This window comes from Colossoma macropomum, unplaced genomic scaffold, assembly GCF_904425465.1.
Source record: "Colossoma macropomum unplaced genomic scaffold, Colossoma_macropomum, whole genome shotgun sequence".
Lineage (NCBI taxonomy): Eukaryota > Metazoa > Chordata > Actinopteri > Characiformes > Serrasalmidae > Colossoma > Colossoma macropomum.
This window is the reverse complement of record NW_023494791.1, coordinates 20,778,908-20,800,745: the sequence shown is the minus strand read 5'-3', so window position 1 is coordinate 20,800,745 and position 21,838 is coordinate 20,778,908. Positions and strand designations below refer to the sequence as shown.

The following is a 21,838-nucleotide window of genomic DNA, read 5'->3' as shown; positions in this document are numbered from 1 at the left end:
GTAGAACCATTTTCTTTACTAAAGAACCCTTGAATAACCATCATTTTTAAGAGTGTACAGTAGATAACACCAGTGCCCTACACACAGGAGTCCAGTGTTCAGTTCCTGACCCCAAACACCACCACCATACCAGTAAGAGCTCTTGGGTAAGAGTTCTACATATGGTCTAAATAGAACGATTGCCTTTACTAAAGAACTCTTGAAGGACCATCTTGTTCAAGTGTATAACACTACAGTCCACTGCTTCTGTATTACGATTAAACTGGATCAGAGCATCTACTGCATGCCATAATATAAATTTGTTAAATATATATCCCATTGTAACAATTTCAAATATAACACATTTTTGAAAAGAATAACAGTTGAGATATAATGCTAAACACATTTTTATTCCTCTAATATAATAAAAGTGACATTTTTAACAACATAACACTTTTGTTTCTTGTAGTAGTAAAGCTCTTTCCCAGCAATGTATACCTTGAAAGAAAATAACATTCTTGAAAGTGGTCTATGATGTATTTTGGAACAAAACGCTTCATGTGTAACATGTATGCTTTTCATGTATAGCTAAAATTCAATACATGCATTTTCTGTATTTACTAGTTTTCCTGCTTTTACAGCATCTCTGTCACAGTTTCTTCAATGGTAGGACAGGTTTTTATGGGCTGTGTGAACAAAAGAGTGCTCCCTCCCTCTTCAAAAACCAGTGCTATATTCTCTGTGACTGCTGTCTAAGAGGAAGGTATAAAAGCAGGTGGTACCAAACAGCAGTCAGAAGGCTTGTTTCAGTGTTCTATGAAAGCCACTGAGCTACACACAGGACCTCCGCGACCGACAGCATGCAAAAACTCAACAACCGGGCCGAGAGCCACCTGAGCAGTCAGGTGGAGTGTGAACTGGAGAACCTGGGGAAAAGAGCTTGGGTGAATCAGGCCTACTGTGGCACTCCTCCACCGGTGCAGCGCTCTATCAGCACTGTGTATAACCCGCAGCCCCTCTTCCACAGTCCCCTGGACAGCATGGATAAACTAAGTGCACCCAACCCGTACCCAGCCGAGGACAGCGTGATGAACCAGTACTCTGAGAAGAAAAGCTCTGGATGCTGCTCCTCTATCTTACGAGGTATCAAAGGTAACATTGTGCGTTCAATCTGCACAATTTTGCAAACCAGTTTATACAGTAGATCTCTCACAGTGTATATGCCATAAAACCCTCCCTATTCTTACAGTTTAATTATTTTTTATTTGTAAAATTAAAACAAGTGGAGAAATGATTATGGAAGTGTGATACAACATTTATGTTTACTAGGATTTGAATTTGAATTTATTGTTGTGTGTACAGTCTTGTTTATAGAAAGAAAAAATCTTTACATTTTTACCATATGTTTGTAATTTGACACTGGAAAAAGAAATGCAGTTTTAACCCTGTTGATGTATGTAACCTTAATGCAATAATAACTAATTACTAATAAAAACTAATTTAATGTGTAATTATGCAGCTACATTAAACAGTATAGTAAAAACAATAATACATATCTAAGGGTTAATCCACATTTTTGTTTTGCTTAAAAAAGTTGATTCTGATTCAATAGGACTGTGGGGAACTACACTGACGGAAGATACGACAGAGAATCGTGAACTCTTTGTAAGAACCACCCTCAGGGAGTTACTTGTCTACATTGTTTTTCTAGTGGACATATGTCTGTGTAAGTATGAAGGTTCCTAATGTACTATAATAATTTACTTGTATATGTTTCAGCACAGATGACTACAACGCTGGAAAAACACCAGTAGAAATTTAGAAATATACAGTACTGAAAAACTGTTTTAGAAGATTCATTAATTGGGTCAGGGATATATTTCAAAATATATGGTCATATCCATACATATATATATATATATATATATATATATATATATATATATATATATATATATAATATTGGACATATATGCATAAAATATCAATCGCATGTATGATATATTTCTCATACGAAGACAGAAAGATTTTAAAGCAAAAAATCAAAATGAGATACAAAAAATGTACATAACATGAAGCTAGCATATATGAGTAATATATTCCAGCCATACATTAATAATGTTTTCTATCACATCGCTGCTGTTGGAAGAAAACCTCGTATCTCCAAAATGATAACTTTACAGGAGAAGGAAAAAACCTTGTAAGTCAAAGGAACCAGACTTTTTTCCAGGTAATTTTGGGTCATTTCTTTTGGTCCATTCTTCATGAAATTTACATAGAATGTAATGGGTAACAGGTATTTTAAAATTATGTCAAAATCTGAAAAACGTCAAAAATGGAGATACAAGGTTTTCTTCAGACAACAGTGATATATTTTTAAATAGACATGTTATACATACATGTTTGTAACTGTTGAAACATGGCTGAAATAAATGTCCCATATTTGTATAAATGTCCCAAATGTCACATTTACATCCATAAATGACAAAATCTAAGTTGAATGTAAGAGATGTTCATATATGCAAATGTATGTCATATTTCAAATCCATATATTGCCATATATCAGATTTCCATATGGGGCTCTTATTTGTGGATGAGAATGATGAATGAAGAATGAGTGAACATTAGAAGAGCACAGTGTCAAAAACATCCTAACCCAATGGGTTATACTACCACTAGATTCTATTATCTTCAGTGATCTGCCTCAGCCTAAGTGCCTATTATGAAACCCTGACCCCTCCCCTGTGATATACAGAGTATTGTGCAGAGGAACATCAATACTGAAAGCAACACAAGCTGCACTCTGCTGTCTTTTACTGATAAGAGCCCAAGCCGGGCCATTTAGGCTTTGTATGTGTTGGAGGTGCATTGTTTAGGGGAGCTATTTGTGTTCTCCAGTGTTCTCTTTCCTCAAACAAATCACTCTCTCTTAATTGAAGCATTTGGCTTTTATGATGTGTCCATTACAAATGAATGAATCTTGCATGAAAAGCATGTCTCTGGTGGCTCTTGTCTGTGTTCAGGTGAACAGAACAGATAACCAGCATGAGCTCTGATAGGAATCTAACTGTGCTATCATTACTATGATTAGTAATCATCTCGTTGCCTTTCAGTGACCTATGGGATGACCAGCTCCACCACCTATTACTACACTAAAGTTATGACTGATCTGTTTGTGAATTCACCAAGTGACAGTGGGGTCACATTCCTGTCCATTTCCAACATGGACGATTTTTGGACTGTGAGTAGTTCCTTTCATTTCTAGATAGAATAACCTCAAGTTCTCAAGATACCATTTTTTTTTTGCCAGCCAAATGTCGAAACTCCTAATGTTTTCTGAAATTCTGCAAAAAAAGGAATGCACCAAATTTAGATGGTTCAAATATACAAATAATTTCCACATATAAATAAAATTTCATTGTTGACACCTGATTTTTATTTTTCTATCATTTGACCACATTGGCTGCTCTTCACATTGTGTGGAAATTTCATTATGAATGGACCAATAGAAATGCTCTAAAATTACTTAAAATAAGACCTCTTTGCATTAACCTACATTAAAAGTACATTTTTGCCTTCTACTGTAAAGCTACCATTTTGAAGACACGCCTTTTTGTAGACAGTGATGATATATTGCATCAGCACAATTACTGCCAAAAGTATGTACAATGAAGGACAAAAATATGTTGCTGTAACATATTGTATATTCCTGGAGATCTGTCTTTCTATGAAGTCCAATGATTGGCTCCAGCCAATGATCTTCAGGATTGTAGGTAAGGAAAGTAAATCAGTAGATCTCCAGGAGGGGTTGGTGATCACTGATATACAGCATTTAGATTATAGTGAAGGTGGACATTGTCAGGTCATGATAAGTTGTGTCATAGGTGTAAGCAGAATGAATGATGGTCAGTGATCACTTGTTTGGCCTACAATACCTGCTAAACATACAGTGAAGTCACAATGAATGAATTAGTACTCCTCTTTCTTTATCCTTTTAGTATACGCAAGGTCCATTGCTAGATGGCCTCTACTGGACCAGTTGGTACAATAACCAGTCTCTTGAGACTGGGACACACTCCTTCATCTACTATGAGAACATGCTCCTGGGTGTTCCCCGCATCCGTCAACTGAAAGTGAAGAACAAGTCTTGCAAGGTGCACAGTGACTTTGAGGAGGAAATCACTGACTGTTTTGATGTGTACAGTGACATAAAAGAAGATGACAGCTCGTTTGGACTCATCAATGGAACAGCGTGAGTGATGCCTCGTACTGTCACTATCACTGTCAGCTAGCTTGATTGTCAGGGGTTAAATCCTATTTATCAGTAAACATATCAAGTATGACATCCATTCTATAACACTTATGTACAAGTCTCTCCTGCTGGTTAGAAGAAGGCCATAGTGGATGTAGTCTGAAAAGGTCATTTATTCAACTATATCTGCATATGAATCAGAAACAAAAATAATAAGAATCAGGGCTGGTATTCACAAAACAGCACCTATAAAACAAGAACTGGGGAGGGGAGTGGTGGTGGAAAGGCCAGAAGTGCTGGGATGAAAAAAAAAATCACATATACGAATAAAATAAAAATAATATTTACAAATGTATATATAAAATTATTTAATCTTGTGCAACCTCATGGTTTTTAGACAATTAGTAGGCATCTAGGAAGCTATAAAGGACATATGGTTTGGCTGATCAATACTTCATTATGATAAACTATACTAATGATGGAATTTAAAAAATCCATATAATGGATGGCTATGAGCGTCCAGGACACATCTGGAACCAAACTATGTTTTTCAAACTAGCACACATGATATCAACTGCTACTACAAAAAAGAAATTCTAGTTACTGTATTTATGTTTGCATTTATTCTAATGGTAAATAGTGGTTGTAGAAACAAAAAGCACACTTAATGCCAAAATAAAAGGTTTTAAACGATGTGCTTAGCTGCCTGACATATAAGTCATTTAGGACCATTCATCATGAAATTTTGACACAATGCAAACAGCAGCTGGTATTTACAAAATGTGTCAAAAATTAAAATGATGAAAATGAACATACCATGTATGGCCAAAATTAGGTGGACATTTCTCCTAATTATTGAGTTCAGGTGTTTCAGCCACACCATTTGCAAACAGGTGTATAAAATCAAGCACATAGCATTGTAGTAGTAAAGTAGACAAACACTGGCAGTAGAATGTGTCATACAACAGAGCTCAGTGACTTTAAACATGGCACTGTCATAGGATACCGCCTTTGCCACAAGTCAGTTTGTGAAATTTCGGCCCTGCTTGGTCTGCCTTGGTCAAATGTAAGTGCTATTATTGTGAAATGGAAGTAACAACAGCTTAGCTACACAGTGATAGATCACATAAACTCACAGAGCATACAGTGCTGAAGCACGTAGCACCTACAAATTGCCAGTCCTTTGTCGTATCTATCACTAGAGAGCTCTAAACTGCCTTTGAAAGCAACATCAACTTAAGAACTATGTGTTTGGGAGCTTCACAAAATGGGTTTCCATGGCTGAGCAGCTGCACTCAAAGCTATCACTATACGCAATGCTAAGCATCAGCTGGAGTGGTATAGAACAGGCCACTACTGGACTCTGGAGCAGTTGAAACATGTTTTATGAAGTGATGAATCATGCTTTACTATGTGGCAATCTGATTGATGAATCTAAGCATGGTGGATGCCAGGAGAACGCTACCTACTGGGATGCATAGTGCAGTAAAGTTTGTTGGAGGAGGAATAGTGGTCTGGGGCTGTTTTTCAGGGCTTGGGCCCTAACCTCTTAGTTGTAGTGAAAGATAATGTATGCTATTATATACAAAGATACTTTAGACAATTATATGCTTCCAACTTCGTGGCAACAGTTTGTGGAAGGTGTAAGTCCATGAAGACACAGTTTGATGAGTTTGGAGTGGAGGAATAGTAGACTGCGATGAACACTTTTGGGATGAAATGAAACATCGATTACCTGACTTCACAAATGGTCTTTTGACTGAATGGGTAAAAATTCCCACAGACACATTCCAAAATCTTATGGAAAGTCTTCCCAGAACAGTGGAGGTTGTTATAACTGCAAAAGACAGGCAACTTCATGTGCCCATGGCTTTGGAATTTTGGAATGGAACGTCCAACAAACTCGGTGTGATGGTCAGGTGTCCACATACTTTTGGCCAAATAGTATACGTACATACAAAATGTTATGATCATCAGTATTTATATACACCATATAGGAGCACTTTGAAGTTGTAAAATTACAGACTGTAGTCCATCTGTCTGTAACTGTAGAACTACCCAGTTCACCTATATGGTTAATGGACCTGATAAAATCAGACAGGCAATTATTCAGTACCTAGTGATTAGATTTTTCACTACATCATGTGTCTAATATAAATCAGCCATTATGTTTGCTTTTACTCCTCTTCAGCTGGCAGTACCACACAGAAAAAGAGCTGAAAGGGTCAAGCCACTGGGGAATGCTGGCCACATACAGTGGAGGAGGCTACTACCAGGATCTGGCCATGACAAAGGAAGAAAGTGCTGCTTTACTGACCGATCTTAATAACAACCTGTGGCTGGACCATGGAACCAGGGCTGTTTTCATTGACTTTTCTACATACAATGCCAACATCAATCTCTTCTGTGTTATTAGGTAATAATATAATAGGATCTCTTAAATCTTAAATATCCTAATGCATTTGTATGATCATTCTACATTAGAACAAGTAAAACAATTAGCTTTCCCTGCTTTCAGATTAGTGGTTGAATTCCCAGCCACTGGTGGAGCAATTCCTTCATACCAGATAAGGACGGTGAAGCTGATTCGATATATTACCATGTGGGATTACTTCATCATTGGCTGTGAGATAGTATTCTGTGTGTTCATCCTTTACTACATTGTGGAGGAGATACTGGAACTCCGCATACACAAGTTCTCCTACTTTAAAAGCATCTGGAACATTCTGGATGTGGTGATCATACTGGTAAGGCTAGTCTAATATCTGCCCCTATATTTTCTTTTAAATTTAAGTTTAAAAAATGTATAGTGGAGTTACAATAATGGTGATGTCTGTTTCCCAGCTTGCTATCGTTGCTATTGTCTTCAATGTATTTCGGACCATCAAAGTGGACAAACTACTCGGAAAACTATTGCAAGAGCCGGACATCTATGCCGATTTTGAATTTCTTGCATTTTGGCAAACACAGTATAACAACATGAATGCTGTAAACTTGTTTTTTGCTTGGATTAAGGTAAGATATTTCTATAGTTCACTATTGCAAACAAGCATTTCATAATACCTACGCAAAATGGACAGCTGATTATAATCTATATAAAAAATGGACACTAATTATAATCTATTGGTGATCTTTATCTCTGTAGATATTCAAGTACATCAGTTTCAATAAGACGATGACTCAGCTGTCCTCCACTCTGGCCCGCTGTGCCACTGACATCCTGGGCTTTGCCATCATGTTCTTCATTGTGTTTTTTGCCTATGCTCAGTTGGGATATCTTCTTTTTGGAACTGAGGTTGAATCATTCAGCACATTTCACAAATGCATGTAAGAGGCTTTCTGATAGTGTTTGAAGTTGAAACTTGATACTACACTGATAGTAGATACAATATAATATAGTCATAATTCTTTTGCAACCATACTTAAATCTTTTTACATATTTTTGCTTGATCTGTTGCAGATTCACACAGTTTCGGATCATCCTTGGAGACTTTGACTATGATGCCATTGAACGGGCGAACAGAGTCCTTGGACCGATATATTTTTTCACATATGTGTTCTTTGTCTTCTTCGTGTTACTGGTGAGCCCAGTAAACCACAATCTAGATCAATGGTGTCCACTCATATTTGTAAAGGGCTGCAGGTTTTTAATCCAAACAAGCAGGAGCACACCTAATTCTGATAGTTTAATCAATTGTTCTGTCTTCAAACAACTAATGTGTGCTCCTGCTTTGTTGGAATGAAAACCTGCAGCCATACTGGCCCTTAGCAGATAAGATTGGACACCCCTTATCAACATTTAGTAATCCATTTAAGCAAACTATGACTTAATCCCAACTGATCTGGCATCTTTTATTGCACAGAATATGTTTCTGGCCATCATCAATGATACATACTCAGAAGTAAAGGAGGAGCTCGCATCCCAGAAAGATGAACTCCAGCTCACTGATCTTATTAAACAGGTGTGGCATAAAATAAGACTTCTTTGGTCTCACAATAAAACTTTTTAGTTAAGGGTCAGAGAAACCTAACTTTACTACTTAATGCTAGTAACATGTCCTGCTGTTTCTTTTCATTTCAGAGTTATGCCAAGACCTTCATGAAGCTGAAACTCAAAAAAGAAAAGATTTCTGACGTCCAGAAGGCCTTACGGTCAGGGTCAAAAGAGTTGGAATTCAAAGACTTCAGAGAAACTCTGAAAGAGTAAGTCATACTTCTATTTAGTAGGAGCATGCCCAGCAATGATAAGTGACCATGACTGCTGTTGTTTTTCCATTCAGAATGGGTCATGCTGATCATGAGATCTCAGCAGCCTTCTCCAAATTTGACCAGGATGGCAATCAGATTCTAGACGTGGAGGAGCAGGAAACTATGAAACGAGAACTGGAGGAGAAAAGGGTTTGAGATTCTTTCCCCACGTTTTTTGCTGTTTTTAATTAATAGTGTACTTGTGTGGCATAATCATTTTGATGGACAGTTTGAATTCACGTAAATTTCTGTATAAGTATTTTGTTTATTGTGTATGTTCAAAACATATTTCTGTGTCGCCTCTACTGATTGGATAAAGCAAAAAACTAAAAATAAGTATTTGTTTCATCAGGATGCTCTCAGTGCAGAGCTTCATAATCTTGGACTCAATTATGGAAAGAGTGGAAATTTAGCAGAAGACAAGGAGAAGACAAGCTCCATCTCAGTGACTCAGGAGCAGTTTCAGATGTAGGCATGCACACACACTGCACTCAGCAAATCAGTGCACCTACCTCCATGGTACTATCACCAAAGAAACTTGGGACCCAAAAATTATTTAGCCGGATAATCTTTTTTCATCATTTGGTTAACCTATCAACATTAACCCACATTTTCCAGGCAACGTGCATAGCTGCCCTCTAGCCTTTACAACTTTGGAACAGTTTATCTCACAGACATCACGCATGTATCACAGCAGTCAGCAGACCATGCACAATCTAGCCAGAACATTGAGGTGTGACAAAGCATCAGCGAGAAATCCAGCTTGAAAAACCACCTACTTGTGATCATTTTAAATATCTGTTTTCAGGCTTCACAACTCAAAAACAGTCAAACCTACAGACGTAATACACATATAACAGTCTGCAAGACTCACGTTCTCTAGAGTGGTTTCACTGAGCTACAGAGAAGTATCGGCAAGTAATTCGGCTCAAAAACCACTCAAAATCCGCTTTATATCCCGGTATGATGTCTCTGTTTGGACTCCTCATAATGCTATATATTGTATGTGTTTTGATCCAGCATGCTCTGTAGTGTCTGTAGTGAGTAATCAGAGCTCTACAGTCCTCAGAGCATTCAGAAAAACCATGAGGTGCTCTGTTTACACTGTATTTAGACTGACTGGAGCTCAAAATGCAGAGCACTTGGTATGAACACCTGGCTCTGTTGTCATAGATACCGATAGGGGAGGGGCTAATCAGGAGAGCGCATTAGATTTATTCAAACAATAGCACATGAACATATAATTAATTATATTCAGTTTTATCTTTCAAGTTCAATTGATTTCAAGTATTATAAACAGTTGACAGTAATTATTACAACTGATGGTTAAATGTCTGTGTCAATTTGAATAATAAAATTATGTACACACACTTTTTAAAAAAGTTTTTATCTTGCCCTGAACAAAATATTCCAAGGTCTGCCTTGCTAGATGTTTCAATGTTTTAGCATTCAGCATGGATAATTTTGATGTGACTTGTTCTATTATTTACTATTTTACTCAATAGTAAATAATAGAACAAGTCACATCAAAATTATTGCATTTTTTACTTCATAAACACTCTAAGAATTTCTGAAAATGTACTTCAGTTGACAACTATTTCCAAAGCTTGCATAGGAAAAAGTTAAAAGAAATAAGCAGGTGTGAAATAAATTATTGTTCAAAAAATGGCCAAATTCATATAGATATCAAAGTTTGCATTATGTTTGCATTGACATGTCAAATAATGACATATCTGAGTAGCCCAGGGTCTCTGGAAAATAACAACATATGGCATGTGTGACTGTCTCATGTAAATACTTTGTAATTGTAATTGACCAAAATACCAAAACCATTATGCAGAATTGTGGGATTGTAAGAGTTAATACATTAAGAAAAAAGAAAAGATGACACTTACGTCAATTAGGAGCCAACAGCGATTAGACTCAACAGTGTATTATATAAACAACTGATAAATTAATTTTGCATGCTTTCATTGTGTTCTTTCTATTGTAATGTAGTAGCACATTAGTTCACACTGCACCTGCTCTGATGGCCATTACTGCTCTCTTCTAGGTTGGTCAAACAGGTGGTTGAACTGGAATGTGCATTAGCCACCACAATGGCTAAGATTGACATGGTCATGGAGAAACTTGGGCTTCAGGACGCTGGTAAAACAAACAAAAAAGAGACCACAGGAAAACACCTGACTATCAGAAATGAGGTATCAGCTTTATACCGATCATGTTACTCTGCTTTCTTATATAAATAAATACAAGCAAATAATCCATTTCAAAAAGAGATTTCACAAACAAAATGTTACTATGTACAGTGAGGGGGAAACAGGTATGCAGACTTTTGTTTTTGTCATTTAATGTACTTCAAATATGAACAAAAAAGAATGATTTGTAAACATAAATATTTGTTTTAAACAAATGATAGGGAAAAACGCATTTGGACACCACAAATTAGTAACATTAGTCCTCAGCCATTGCTGGCAATTACAGCTTCAGGGCTTCTAGGGTAAAAAGTAATTCACGTATTGTAGAATTGTGGTTTACTTTTGGCCCATTTCTCTTGGAATACAATCTTCAATCCCCCAAGCTTACAGTGGTCTCTCTAATGGTCTTCAAAATCCTCCCTAAATTTTCAGTGCGATTCTAGTGAGGAGGCTGACTAGGCCACACAAGCACCTTCATCTTCTTTTTATAGAAACCAGACTTCAGTTATTTTGGGGGATTTTGGTCTTTCCAATGACATGTAAAGCTTCAGCACCATTTGAAAAGAAGCAGCCCCAAATTATGATGACCCTCCTCCTTAGCACTGTGGGTATGGTGTTCTTGGGATCATACACGTAACCCTTCTTTCTCCAAACATGATGAATTGAATTATTGCCAAAGAGTTCTAGTTTTCTTTCGTCTGACCAGAGAACATTGCTCCAAAAGAGTTCTAAATTCTCAAAGTGCTTGTGTGCAAATTTTAGATGTGTATCTTTGCACTCCTTTTTAGGAATTTTGTGTGGAATGTAGGAATTGAGATGATTACACTGCAGTTCATTGCTTATTGTTCTCAGGTCATCCTGCAACTCTTTTTGAGAGACTGCTGACTCATTTTCCTCATCATTAGTCTAAGAGCGCATTGTGAAATGTTGTGTGGCACACCTGCCTGGGAACGATTTATTATAATAATGATAATATCATGAACATGTTGTCCCTGAGAACTTTGAGATACTCTTGTATCTTCACCATGATTGCCATTGTTTTAAATGTATTTTAAAATACAATTTTCCCAGTATTAATGTATATACACTATTTGGCCAAACGTATGTGGACACCTATACATCACACCTATATGAGCTTGTTGGACATCCCTTTCCAAAATAATGGCCATTATTATGTAGTTGCCCCCACTTATCCCCCTGTACTGCAATGACAGCCTCTACTCTTTTGAGAAGGCTCTCCACAAGATTTTTGGAGTATGTCTGTGGGAATTTGTGCATATTCAGTCAAAACAGCCTTTGTGAGGTCGGGCACTGATGTTGGACAAGAAGACTCACAATCTCACAATCTACATTCCAATTCATCCCAGAGGTGTTCAGAAGGGTTGAGGTCAGAGCTCTGTGCAGGCCACTGGAGCTCCTCCACACAAAACTTATCCAACCATGTCTCCTTTTGCACATAAGGACAAGGAAAGGGCCTTCTCCACTACTGCCACGTAGTTAGAAGCATATAACTAAGATGTCTTTGCATGCTGTGGCATTAACATTACCCTCACTGGAACTAAGGAGCCGAGCCCAAACCCAAAAAAACTGCGCCAGACCATTATTCCTCCTCCTCCAAACTTTACCACTGGCACTCTACGTTCTGGTAGGTAGTGTTCTCCTGACATCCATCAAAGCCAGATTCATCCATTAGACTGCCAGATAATAAAGTGTGATTAGGAGGAGTGTCCGCATACCATAGAGAGAGTGTGTGTGTGTATATGTACATAAATATTGTTCATTTATGCTCATACTGAGAAGTACAAAGTTAACAGACATTATGTGTGTAAAAATTTGAAGCAGACATCAGCACTAGAAACATAATAAATAACAAAAACAAAAGTGCCTGGATAGTTATTTCCCCTCACTCCACAAAATGCCCTTGTAATATACTTACCACATAATACATCATATCTCTGCAGTCTTTAAACTGTGGTTTTGTTTGTTAATGCTCTCCCATTGCAGCAGGAGAGGCCTGCGTCTGGAGGGAATGTTCTGATAAACCTGGAGAGAGGTCTGACACAGGACTCAGCATCCTGGTCATCAGCTGCTCACATGGGGAATGCAGGAAGTGGTTTATATTCAGACATAGGCTGGCCCACTGTCACAGAAAACAGTACTTCTACACGTCACTGAAGCAGAAACATGGACGAAATGGCAACACATTTAATCTAGACAAATAAATCCTGTACATGACAAAAATTAAACCTGTAGAAACATTTATAACAGTATAGCATAGAAGAACATACTATGTATGATACACTGATAATGTATGTTATAGGAGAATAACATTATTATTGTAGAAGTAGCCATGGTTCCTTAAAAACACCAATCATGTTCTCTCAAGCATCACCTCACTGCCCCAGTGAGTACACAACCTGAGTAAGACTTTTGTTACAATGGTGTCTTTGCTTGAACAACGGTTGTTTCACCACAGATTTGAGAGAATAAGAGTACCTCATATAAGCATTTGGTAGATCCAGTTTATTTCCTACATTATGTATTTTATGGTTCTGTATACTTCTTGTATTGTGATACTACAGCACTCCACATTTATGTTTAACAAATGCTTATGTGCTGTTTGAAAGAGAGCCATTGCTTTAAGGCATAGAATCAATTTAAAATGTACACTTAGTTCTGTGCTGTTGTTAGCATATTTAACATTTAGTCATACTAGCAGTTTGTGTCAGGTGTATGCCTCTGATGCTAATGACACCTTTTGAGCTGAGGTGCCAGTGGTTGTTTCTCTTAATCTCTGAATAAAGAACTTGCATCATATTCAGACAGTACTGAATTTCCTTTTGTAACAAGCAGCCTATCTTTAACATCTTATGTACAATGTCCTGGTTTTGCACTGGAGTGTGATGAAACTGCTTTGTAACATTATCATGTGTCATGTTTTAGATAATATATTCCACAGGTTAAATGAAGCACAATTCCTAATGTAGAGGAGCCCAGAGCAAGTTAAAAAAAAAAAACTGGTACCCTAAATTCTTCTAAGAGCACATAAGGTTTTTCATCCTTTCCCTTAACAGCTCGAGCTATAGCAGATTTTGGAACATACTAGCACAAAAAACAAAAACAATTATTTCTAGTCCAATGATTCATTTATTGAGACTCATTTAGACTTAAAAGAAAATTATCAAACGCTAAATTGCATTCAAACATTTTACCTATTACATTCGATTCTTTAAGCAACCTCAACAATGTGATTTGAAACATGCATTTCAAATCCACAAAGTCCCCAGAAAAATACCCAAATCTCATTTTTCTCTGGCTACTAGAGAAAATGGCACGCGTATTTTCAAAACTGCAAATGGACAAAATCTACTGTGGGCTCTAAAATCAACAATACAACTCTCTACAAGGGTTTTAAATTGAAAGTTGCGTGACTGAAAATTAAGGCTTATTCGTAACACTGAATCAATTCAGCACGTCAGTCACACTTGTCCATGAAGAGCAGTATTGGATCTGCTCAATCCAGTAATGAAGAATGCATATTCTGAAACCCTATTCCACACTGAGTTATCAAAGGTTATTTACATAATCAGCCATAGTGACCCTTTCTCTGTATTGAATGAGATATTTCACTGTGTCGGCAAATCATAGTAAAAAGAGAATATCATACACGCGGTATCAAACTCTAGAATTCTGAGAGAAATGAGGAGCTAATGTGGATTAAATATACACAACTGCACATAGAAATTCATTTACACTTAAACATTTACAAGACACAGGTCCTATGAACCCCAAAAAGTGCCTTTACTTACATGTGTTTACTGAATCAGAATGCTTGTTTCTCTTCTTTTAGTACAAAATTTGAAGTCCATAATGTGATGTACAAGCAAACACATGATCAGCTATTTGGAAAGGGAGAAAGGAAAGCACTTAAAAAGCATCAGTTTCAAAACATGTACAACTTTTTGCTATGTACCTGTGAACTTCCTGCAATTGGCATCAAGCAAATATATTCAATACGGATGGGGGTGGGGGAAATGCAGTTTATTTTCTCCGACTCCATTAAAACAAGAAAAAAATAAATTTCGCAAATAAATTCAGTTTCCTGCTGAAGGCATTCATCCCATGTGTGTCTAATCAAAATTTGCTTCTTTACACTTAAGCAAACCCTGATTTAAGTCAGTTCTGAACGTTCTCTGGGAAAAAGTCGATGTTCTCCTATTAGTCTCTTTATTCCCTCCCAGTGAGAAGGAGAGGGTTCCCACAAAGTGACTCAGACGTTGAAAAGTAAGGACCAGATCACTGTGTCTGGTAACCAGCCATGCCAAAGTTAGCCTGGTTCATCACTGGACCTGGCTGTGCCTGAGAGGGCTGAGTCCCAAAACCTCCCACCCAGGCAGGAGACTGTGACTGTCTGAGATGGAAAAAAGAGACAAAATGAGAGTCATTTTCAAACAACTTGGCAGAAAACTGTAGTTATAAAACACTTCTTGCTTTTAAAACACTTGGCAGACTCAGATGCTGCCAGAGTTGAGTGCTTGTTTGATTCACAAATTTATAATACAAAAACAAAAACACAAATCAAGTCTGTGTAATCAGTTTAGCCACTGATTAACAATACACTACAATAGACTTTCAAACTAATAAAGACAAGGTGCTCAACAGTCCTGTATGAAAAGCCAGTTTCTAAAAGTTACACACAGCTTTTACATTTTACATTATGAAAGCAACATGAATATTTTAGAATATTAAAATTCAAATTCGACACTTACTCCACTCCAAATCCCTGCTGATTCCATGTTTGTCCATACATTCCATAGGATGGTACTTGCCATCCATTCGTCATGTACTGACCATACTGCTGAGGATTTCCATACACCTGATTCCAGTGGCCCCACTGACCGTAATCCACCTTTTAAGTAATAAAAGAGGATATTTAATTCACATCCTTGGTTACAGAAACAATCACAAAGAAGGTGAGATTAAGTCTCCACAAATATCTTGAGTATAGATGAACTTGCAGCCTATTGATAAATTGGGCTGGCATAAACACCTAACGTACACAGAAATCACTGATGAATTATAGTTTTATCACAGTTTGAAAAGACACACTTTTAGATAACAACCTTACTATCTAACAAAATTAAATAAATATTTTCAAGATTTTAAGTTTAAATTCTAGATGGTCGATATTGCAATTGAATATAAATGAAAAATGCATAATAAAGAATGGTGCATACTTGTTCAGTTACTGGCTGGACGTTTTTAGCCATATCAGGTGACTCTTTACCCCAGTAGCATTTAACAATATGGCCTTCGATGGTTGTTCCATTCACTGACACGATGGCATGGGCAGCACTTTCATGGGAGGAAAACCTGTGGAAATGTGTTGTAGAGCCTTGATACACAATCCTAACACAATATTAAAGCAAAGGTGTTTAAGATTAGAAGTAACAATGCTGTTGAAGATGCATCCTTTTAATTTTATGTAGTTTAATTATTTTTTAGATATGCACATTACAGCTCAATAAAGGATACTTGTACAAAACCACAGGTGACAGATTTGTAGATTTGTACTCACAATGCGTGCACCATAAATACATAAAATATGCTACACAGCATATGATACACACTAAGTGCATCTGTATGTAGATGTTCTTTTTGTTATGGTTTAAAACAGTTACTTAAAGCAACAGAGCCAACACAGCAAAGCTAGTAATAACTCCAAGAATCACTTTGTTATTTGGTGCCATCTATTGAAAAGACAGTGTTATTACATAAATTGTAACATGATCTGTTCTAACTTCTTGCAACACTTCACATTACACATAGAAAAGGGCAGGTTTTATTTTTTTTTTTTTACTCTTAAAATACACAAATAAGTAAATTTAAATTATGTATGCAAATGCTGGATGCAGAACCAGTGTCCCAAATACATACTTGATTAAGGTCTTTGTCCTTGACTAGCCTTAACTAACAGAACGCTTAGACAGACACTGCAAGTGACGTCGTTATAGCTTTTAAGAAAAGAAAAGAAAAAAAAAAGAAAAGAAAAAAAAAGGGGGGTTTAATCTGTCAGAGAAAGCCTAAAGTTTTCTAAATATTCATAGGGCACAAGTACCTGATAAAAGAATAGCCTTTCTCTGGGAAAACTCTGATTTCCATTATTTGGCCAAAAGGTGAAAATGTCTGTCGCATAAGGTGCTCTGTAAAAACAGTACAATGCAAGTTACATAATAAATATGAAATGTCACACAAGCTATAAGACCAAACACCACTTAGAGCATGTTTGACTTACCCGAAAGGCCTGACTGGATGCCACCGCAGTATACAGTACAGTTCTGAGGACTTGACTGGTTCACAACATCTTCAAATCTCAGCTGCTTTGAGCTGCCTGACATTGTCAAAAATAAAAGTTATCGAAACTGAAGAAATTTTTAAGCATTTTTAAAACATGAGACAAGAATGAATATTTTAGTGCATTTTTAATCCCATCAACAAAATTCTTAAAAGATTTTTAAGAACAACACAACTGCATAGTACTGTGGTCCTCCACAACTTGGTCTGACCTAGACATGTGATGGGCTTACTGTCTTGCACGCTTTTAGGGGCAGGGGGCTTTCGAGTTGCCCAGTTGGTTCGGATCTGTCGTCCACCCAACCACTGACCGCCCATGTGTACTATGGCATTCTCTGCATCCTAGCAATAAAAATAAAAAAGACACACAAGCTCACTTGCTGGAACATTAACATTAAAATTGCAAACAAAATATATACTTCAGGCCGTTTATAACTCCCTTTCCCGTCTAAATTTTTATTTTATTTTTTTTTAATAAATAGAAACTAAAACCTTAATTGACCTCAACCATCAACAGACCAAAAAACTCTACCTAATTTGTTATTGCTACAGTGACTTTTTCTAAACTACATTTAAAATCTCAATAGAATTGAAATTGTGTCAAAAAATATAATAGTAAACAGAAATAGAAATAACCTTCACTTTGTGTTCCTGAGCTGGAGCCTTACCAGTTTGTTATAGAAGGACACAAATCCATACCCCTTTGATTTCCCTGTTGTCATATCCTTCACCACACGAGCATCCCTGAAAGAAAATGGTATACCAAAGATGTAAGCTCATTTCCAAGCTGGCAGCATGGTAAAGAAAAGAAAGGAACCACACACACACACACACACACACACACACAGTACTGTAAACATTTTACAGTATCCTACATGATCCAATAAAGTAATTACACTAGCAATTCTCTGCATTTTCTGACTATTAAATGAGCTATCAAAAAATACAAGTCCATGCAAGCTACACTACTGTGTTTTTAAGAGCTCTTGCACAGTCCTGGTTTCCACTGAGATCCTGGTGCTACACACTAGGTCTTACATATTCATATCAGTAAAAATAAATATACATTTTAAAAAACACAAAAACAAATCAATTTCTTTACCATGCACTCCTAATTTCTGCTGTTGTCTCTAATCCTACCAGTAGAGATATATAGAAATATCAAAAGAGAAAAAAGGAATTAAACGGCATACATGGCCTGTTAACAGATTTCTTTATTTTTCCTGGTCAATTCTTTACCACCAATATGGAGTTTGGGAAGCTGCAAATTTCGAAAAATTGACATTTTCAGCATTTTAAGAGAATCAAAACTATAAACAAAACTACTAAATAACCATAATGAAACAACATTTTAACAAGAAAGACTGGAGGACTGTTAAAAACTATACTACAGCGTTAATACGAAAATACTGCAGTATAAGTATGAAAAGCAAAGAGTAAATAGAAAAAAAATCTACATCTGAGTTCCCAGTGTGCACAGTTCCTTGCTGTTAGCCTTCAAGCTCCTGTCCAATCCTATGAGCATTTCTGTAAAATAACCAGAGTGCTATTAACTGACACTCGCAGCTAAAGAAGAATCTGAAAGATTTTCAGATTCACAGTGACAATTTTTGATACCAAATATTGAACTGCTTTAAAAATTAGATCTACTTACCATTTCTTCAATCAGGAATATTTAATGGTGCAGATATTCTTATTACACATCTGAATGTGGCACTAACCACAGTATTGCACTAAAAGTCCTAAAAACCTAACCTATATTTTGTGAGGTGAAGAACATGTGTGGATGTGTCCATCTTTTGTGCAAAACACTAAAATATTTACTTAGTACCAATACTCTCTTTAAGGCTATCTGTAGCAACTAAAAGTCTGAAGGTCCTTCATAAAAATAAATTACTTCAGAAATCTACTCTAATCATTTCACACTTACAACAAAAGCCAAAGGCAAACAACTGTTTCTCTCTTAGCTGTTACTTTCTGTAATCCTTAAATGATGGTTAAAAAAATAAACTACTGATGATAATAAAAAAATAGTCCAAGAAGCCCTCAGATTAACAATACATTAAATATAGCTCCTCATACAAACTGCTCTGGCTGTTTACTATTTAATAAAAGAACAAATCATCTTTCACAAAATAAAAGATTCTCAACACTTACGAAATTTTCCCAAAGGGGGCAAATGCAGCTCTGATATCGTCAGTGGTGATCTCAGGACTCAGATCTCCAACAAAAACATGGAAATGATCTGTAAGGGGGAAACAAGTAAAACACACAGACATGCATTAATAACCTGTTTTTTCTTCAATTTTAACAATTTTCAATGCAGTACTTAACACAGAACATAGAAAGACAACTTACTGGACGTGTCTTTCTTCTGACTACTTGGAGTTGTTGCCCAATTTACTTTGACTTCCTGCAGAACAAACCGTGTTAGTTATGATTTGGGCAGAAGGGTTCTTGAACATAAAGCAATCTCAAACCACAGACGTCTCAGCACACATTGCAGAGCAAAGTACCTTTCCCAGAATCTTTCTTCCATTCATTGCTGCGAGGGCAGCTGCAGCATCCCTGTGCTCAAAGAACTCCACAAAGCAATATGGGTCATTGCTTATGTGCTGCAAAACAGAAAATTCAACAGAGATTCACCAACCTGATATTACTAAACAGCTAGGAAAGCATATTTTTGCTAAACAAAAGACTAAGTTCAGTTTTAAAATGTAATAATCCAGCTACTTTAACTGTAAGAAAAAAAAAAACTTTTCTATTTCTTCCTTCATCTATTTTTCTCCCCTTTTGCCTTATTATTTTAATTAATTGAAATGAACTACGTCAGGTTAATTTTCCAGAAATTCTATCAAGCTAAAATGTACTACTTAGGTGATCGTAAAATATTTGTTAAAAAAAATATTCCCTTTGCTTCTCAATTCAACATAGGTCAGTGATGAGTTTCTATGATCGTCAAAACTTTCAATTTTGCGAGAGTCTCCTTTGAGACTCTTTGAGCAATAACTGCTTGGTCCACCTTTAAATGATGTATATATATTCAAATCTTACCTCTGTTATCATTTTACAACTTTTACAGGGACCAATCTGGGTAAACAACTGAAGGATCAAGTTCTCTGTGACATCCCTAGATAGGTTTCCCACGTAACTGAAAGGCAAACAAAAATGCAGAGATCCTGAAAACTCAGCTCATCACACAACATCGTGGATACGAGACTGACATAAACTTAAGTTACAGAATATTATTTCCAAAACAGTGAAGGTAACATGATGTGTTTTATATCTAAAGTAGTGTCTTATTGTGCATTGGTCAGAAAGCAAAATGTGAACGAGGTTACTCAATTAGTTCAACGATTACGAAAACGAGGAACACCTCACTGAAGTGCGCCTTATTGTTCCAGAAAAAGCAAAAATGACAAAGGAAACAAAACACGCCGTCGTGCTTTTGCTCATTTAGCGAACCAGTATGCAAACAATTACCATAACAGAACACATAACAATTTATCTCAGATAACATAAATACAGTGTAAAAAAATAACCCCACAATATTCAGCGGCAAAATGCTTTTTGACAGACTCGTTCGTTTCCGCTTAAGAATAACGAAGGGGGCATTTCGGCTACCAACAATTGTACTTGGTTCTATAATTAAAATAGAAGACTACAACAATAACGGCAAAATAACCGAATAAACGTGTCAGTTTAACGGTGAAACGTCTAGAATGACACTGGCAATCAGTCTAAAAAAGACCACAGGACCCTGGTTAGTTGTTGGGCCTCTGAAAATCAGCAGCTAGCGAGCTGATGTCAGACAATAGCTAAACAAGCGGCTAGCGCTAGCAACGATAGCAAGCTAACGTTAATAACCGTCTGTCCCAGTCGACACTTGCAAAGTTACAAACGAACTTCTCATCGCCGAACCATCCTGTTACGATGGACCTGCACACGACTACATATAATTTGTTATTTGTCTCCATTTTGTATCTTTACAAAGACAGCTAAGCTAACAACCCCGCTTACAAGCTAGCCAGCTAGCTAATATATTAGCCTAGCAACTAAAACGAGCCGCTTACAGCGGGCAGACAAGAGAACCTCCTGACAGCTTGGCACCCTGAATTTGCTGGATGTTTGAAATATTTTATCTTAGACTGTGCATATTTAATTGTGAAAAAAACAGTTGTGGTCACGTTAGCTAAGTGAACGTGTGCGGTATTTGAACACACCAATCCAAACGCATGCTATTGTGTTGTAAAGTACTCACAGGGTTTTTGGGTGGCTCTCGTCTTCCATTCTCAGATGTCGTACGGAGTTTTGGTATAACTTATTAATGGCCAAAGTGCCTTTATATTTTCGTTGAAAGAACACCAGACCGATTTAGCTAGTTACTTTCTTTATTGTGTAGAAAATGGCGAAACCCGGCCAGCTCGGAATCCAGTCAGTGCGCATGCGCGCCGCATCACGGGGTTGAGCACTGAGAGAGAGTGAGCGCGTTCAAGCAGCGCAGCCCAAACACAGCGCTGTGCAGATTCACCGATCTCCAAACAGCCTTTATAAAACACTGTAAGAAACATGAAATTCCGTCATATATATCATACATAACTAGAACATAAATAGCATATACACTGTATATGCAAAAGTATCCAGACACCTTCTAACTAGTGATTTCAGTTACTTTAGAGTGCATCCATTGTTGAAAGGTAATCAACTACACACACGATTTTTATAATTTCCGTAGAAAAGCACTGCCAATGGAATGGGACGCTCTGTAGCAGCAGCACATGAGCCTAAGGTCATAATGCCAATTGTC

The 21,838-nt window shown here is 36.9% G+C and overlaps 2 protein-coding genes across 6 annotated transcripts; one reads left to right on the top strand and one right to left on the bottom strand.

The window, feature by feature from the left end:
- Positions 1-745: 745 nt before the first annotated feature.
- On the top strand, positions 746-12,852 carry pkd2l1 (polycystic kidney disease 2-like 1). The gene is made up of 15 exons (XM_036574319.1): positions 746-1,131; positions 1,592-1,705; positions 3,093-3,220; positions 3,978-4,231; positions 6,423-6,647; positions 6,750-6,978; positions 7,076-7,246; positions 7,377-7,558; positions 7,692-7,812; positions 8,095-8,193; positions 8,313-8,434; positions 8,512-8,629; positions 8,832-8,947; positions 10,533-10,680; positions 12,682-12,852. Exons 1-15 carry the CDS (start codon positions 840-842, stop codon positions 12,850-12,852), a joined length of 2,490 nt encoding a protein of 829 aa, XP_036430212.1. The 5' UTR covers positions 746-839.
- A 1,337-nt stretch (positions 12,853-14,189) lies between these two features.
- On the bottom strand, positions 14,190-21,491 carry tial1 (TIA1 cytotoxic granule-associated RNA binding protein-like 1). 5 transcript variants are annotated; one of them, XM_036574321.1, is made up of 12 exons: positions 21,293-21,491; positions 20,086-20,182; positions 19,548-19,646; positions 19,390-19,444; positions 19,189-19,276; positions 17,700-17,775; positions 17,244-17,373; positions 16,973-17,068; positions 16,796-16,880; positions 15,915-16,050; positions 15,447-15,586; positions 14,190-15,088 (listed from the first exon to the last, which is right to left on the bottom strand). In XM_036574321.1, the coding sequence occupies exons 1-12, from the start codon at positions 21,319-21,321 to the stop codon at positions 14,974-14,976; spliced, it is 1,146 nt and encodes a 381-aa protein (XP_036430214.1). In that variant the 5' UTR covers positions 21,322-21,491; the 3' UTR covers positions 14,190-14,973. The 5 variants fall into 5 exon arrangements, 4 of the variants coding, with proteins under 4 accessions (XP_036430214.1, XP_036430215.1, XP_036430216.1 ...); XM_036574322.1 differs by having other exon boundaries at positions 17,265-17,373; XM_036574323.1 differs by lacking the exons at positions 20,086-20,182; positions 21,293-21,491 and having other exon boundaries at positions 17,265-17,373; positions 18,225-19,276.
- Positions 21,492-21,838: the final 347 nt, after the last annotated feature.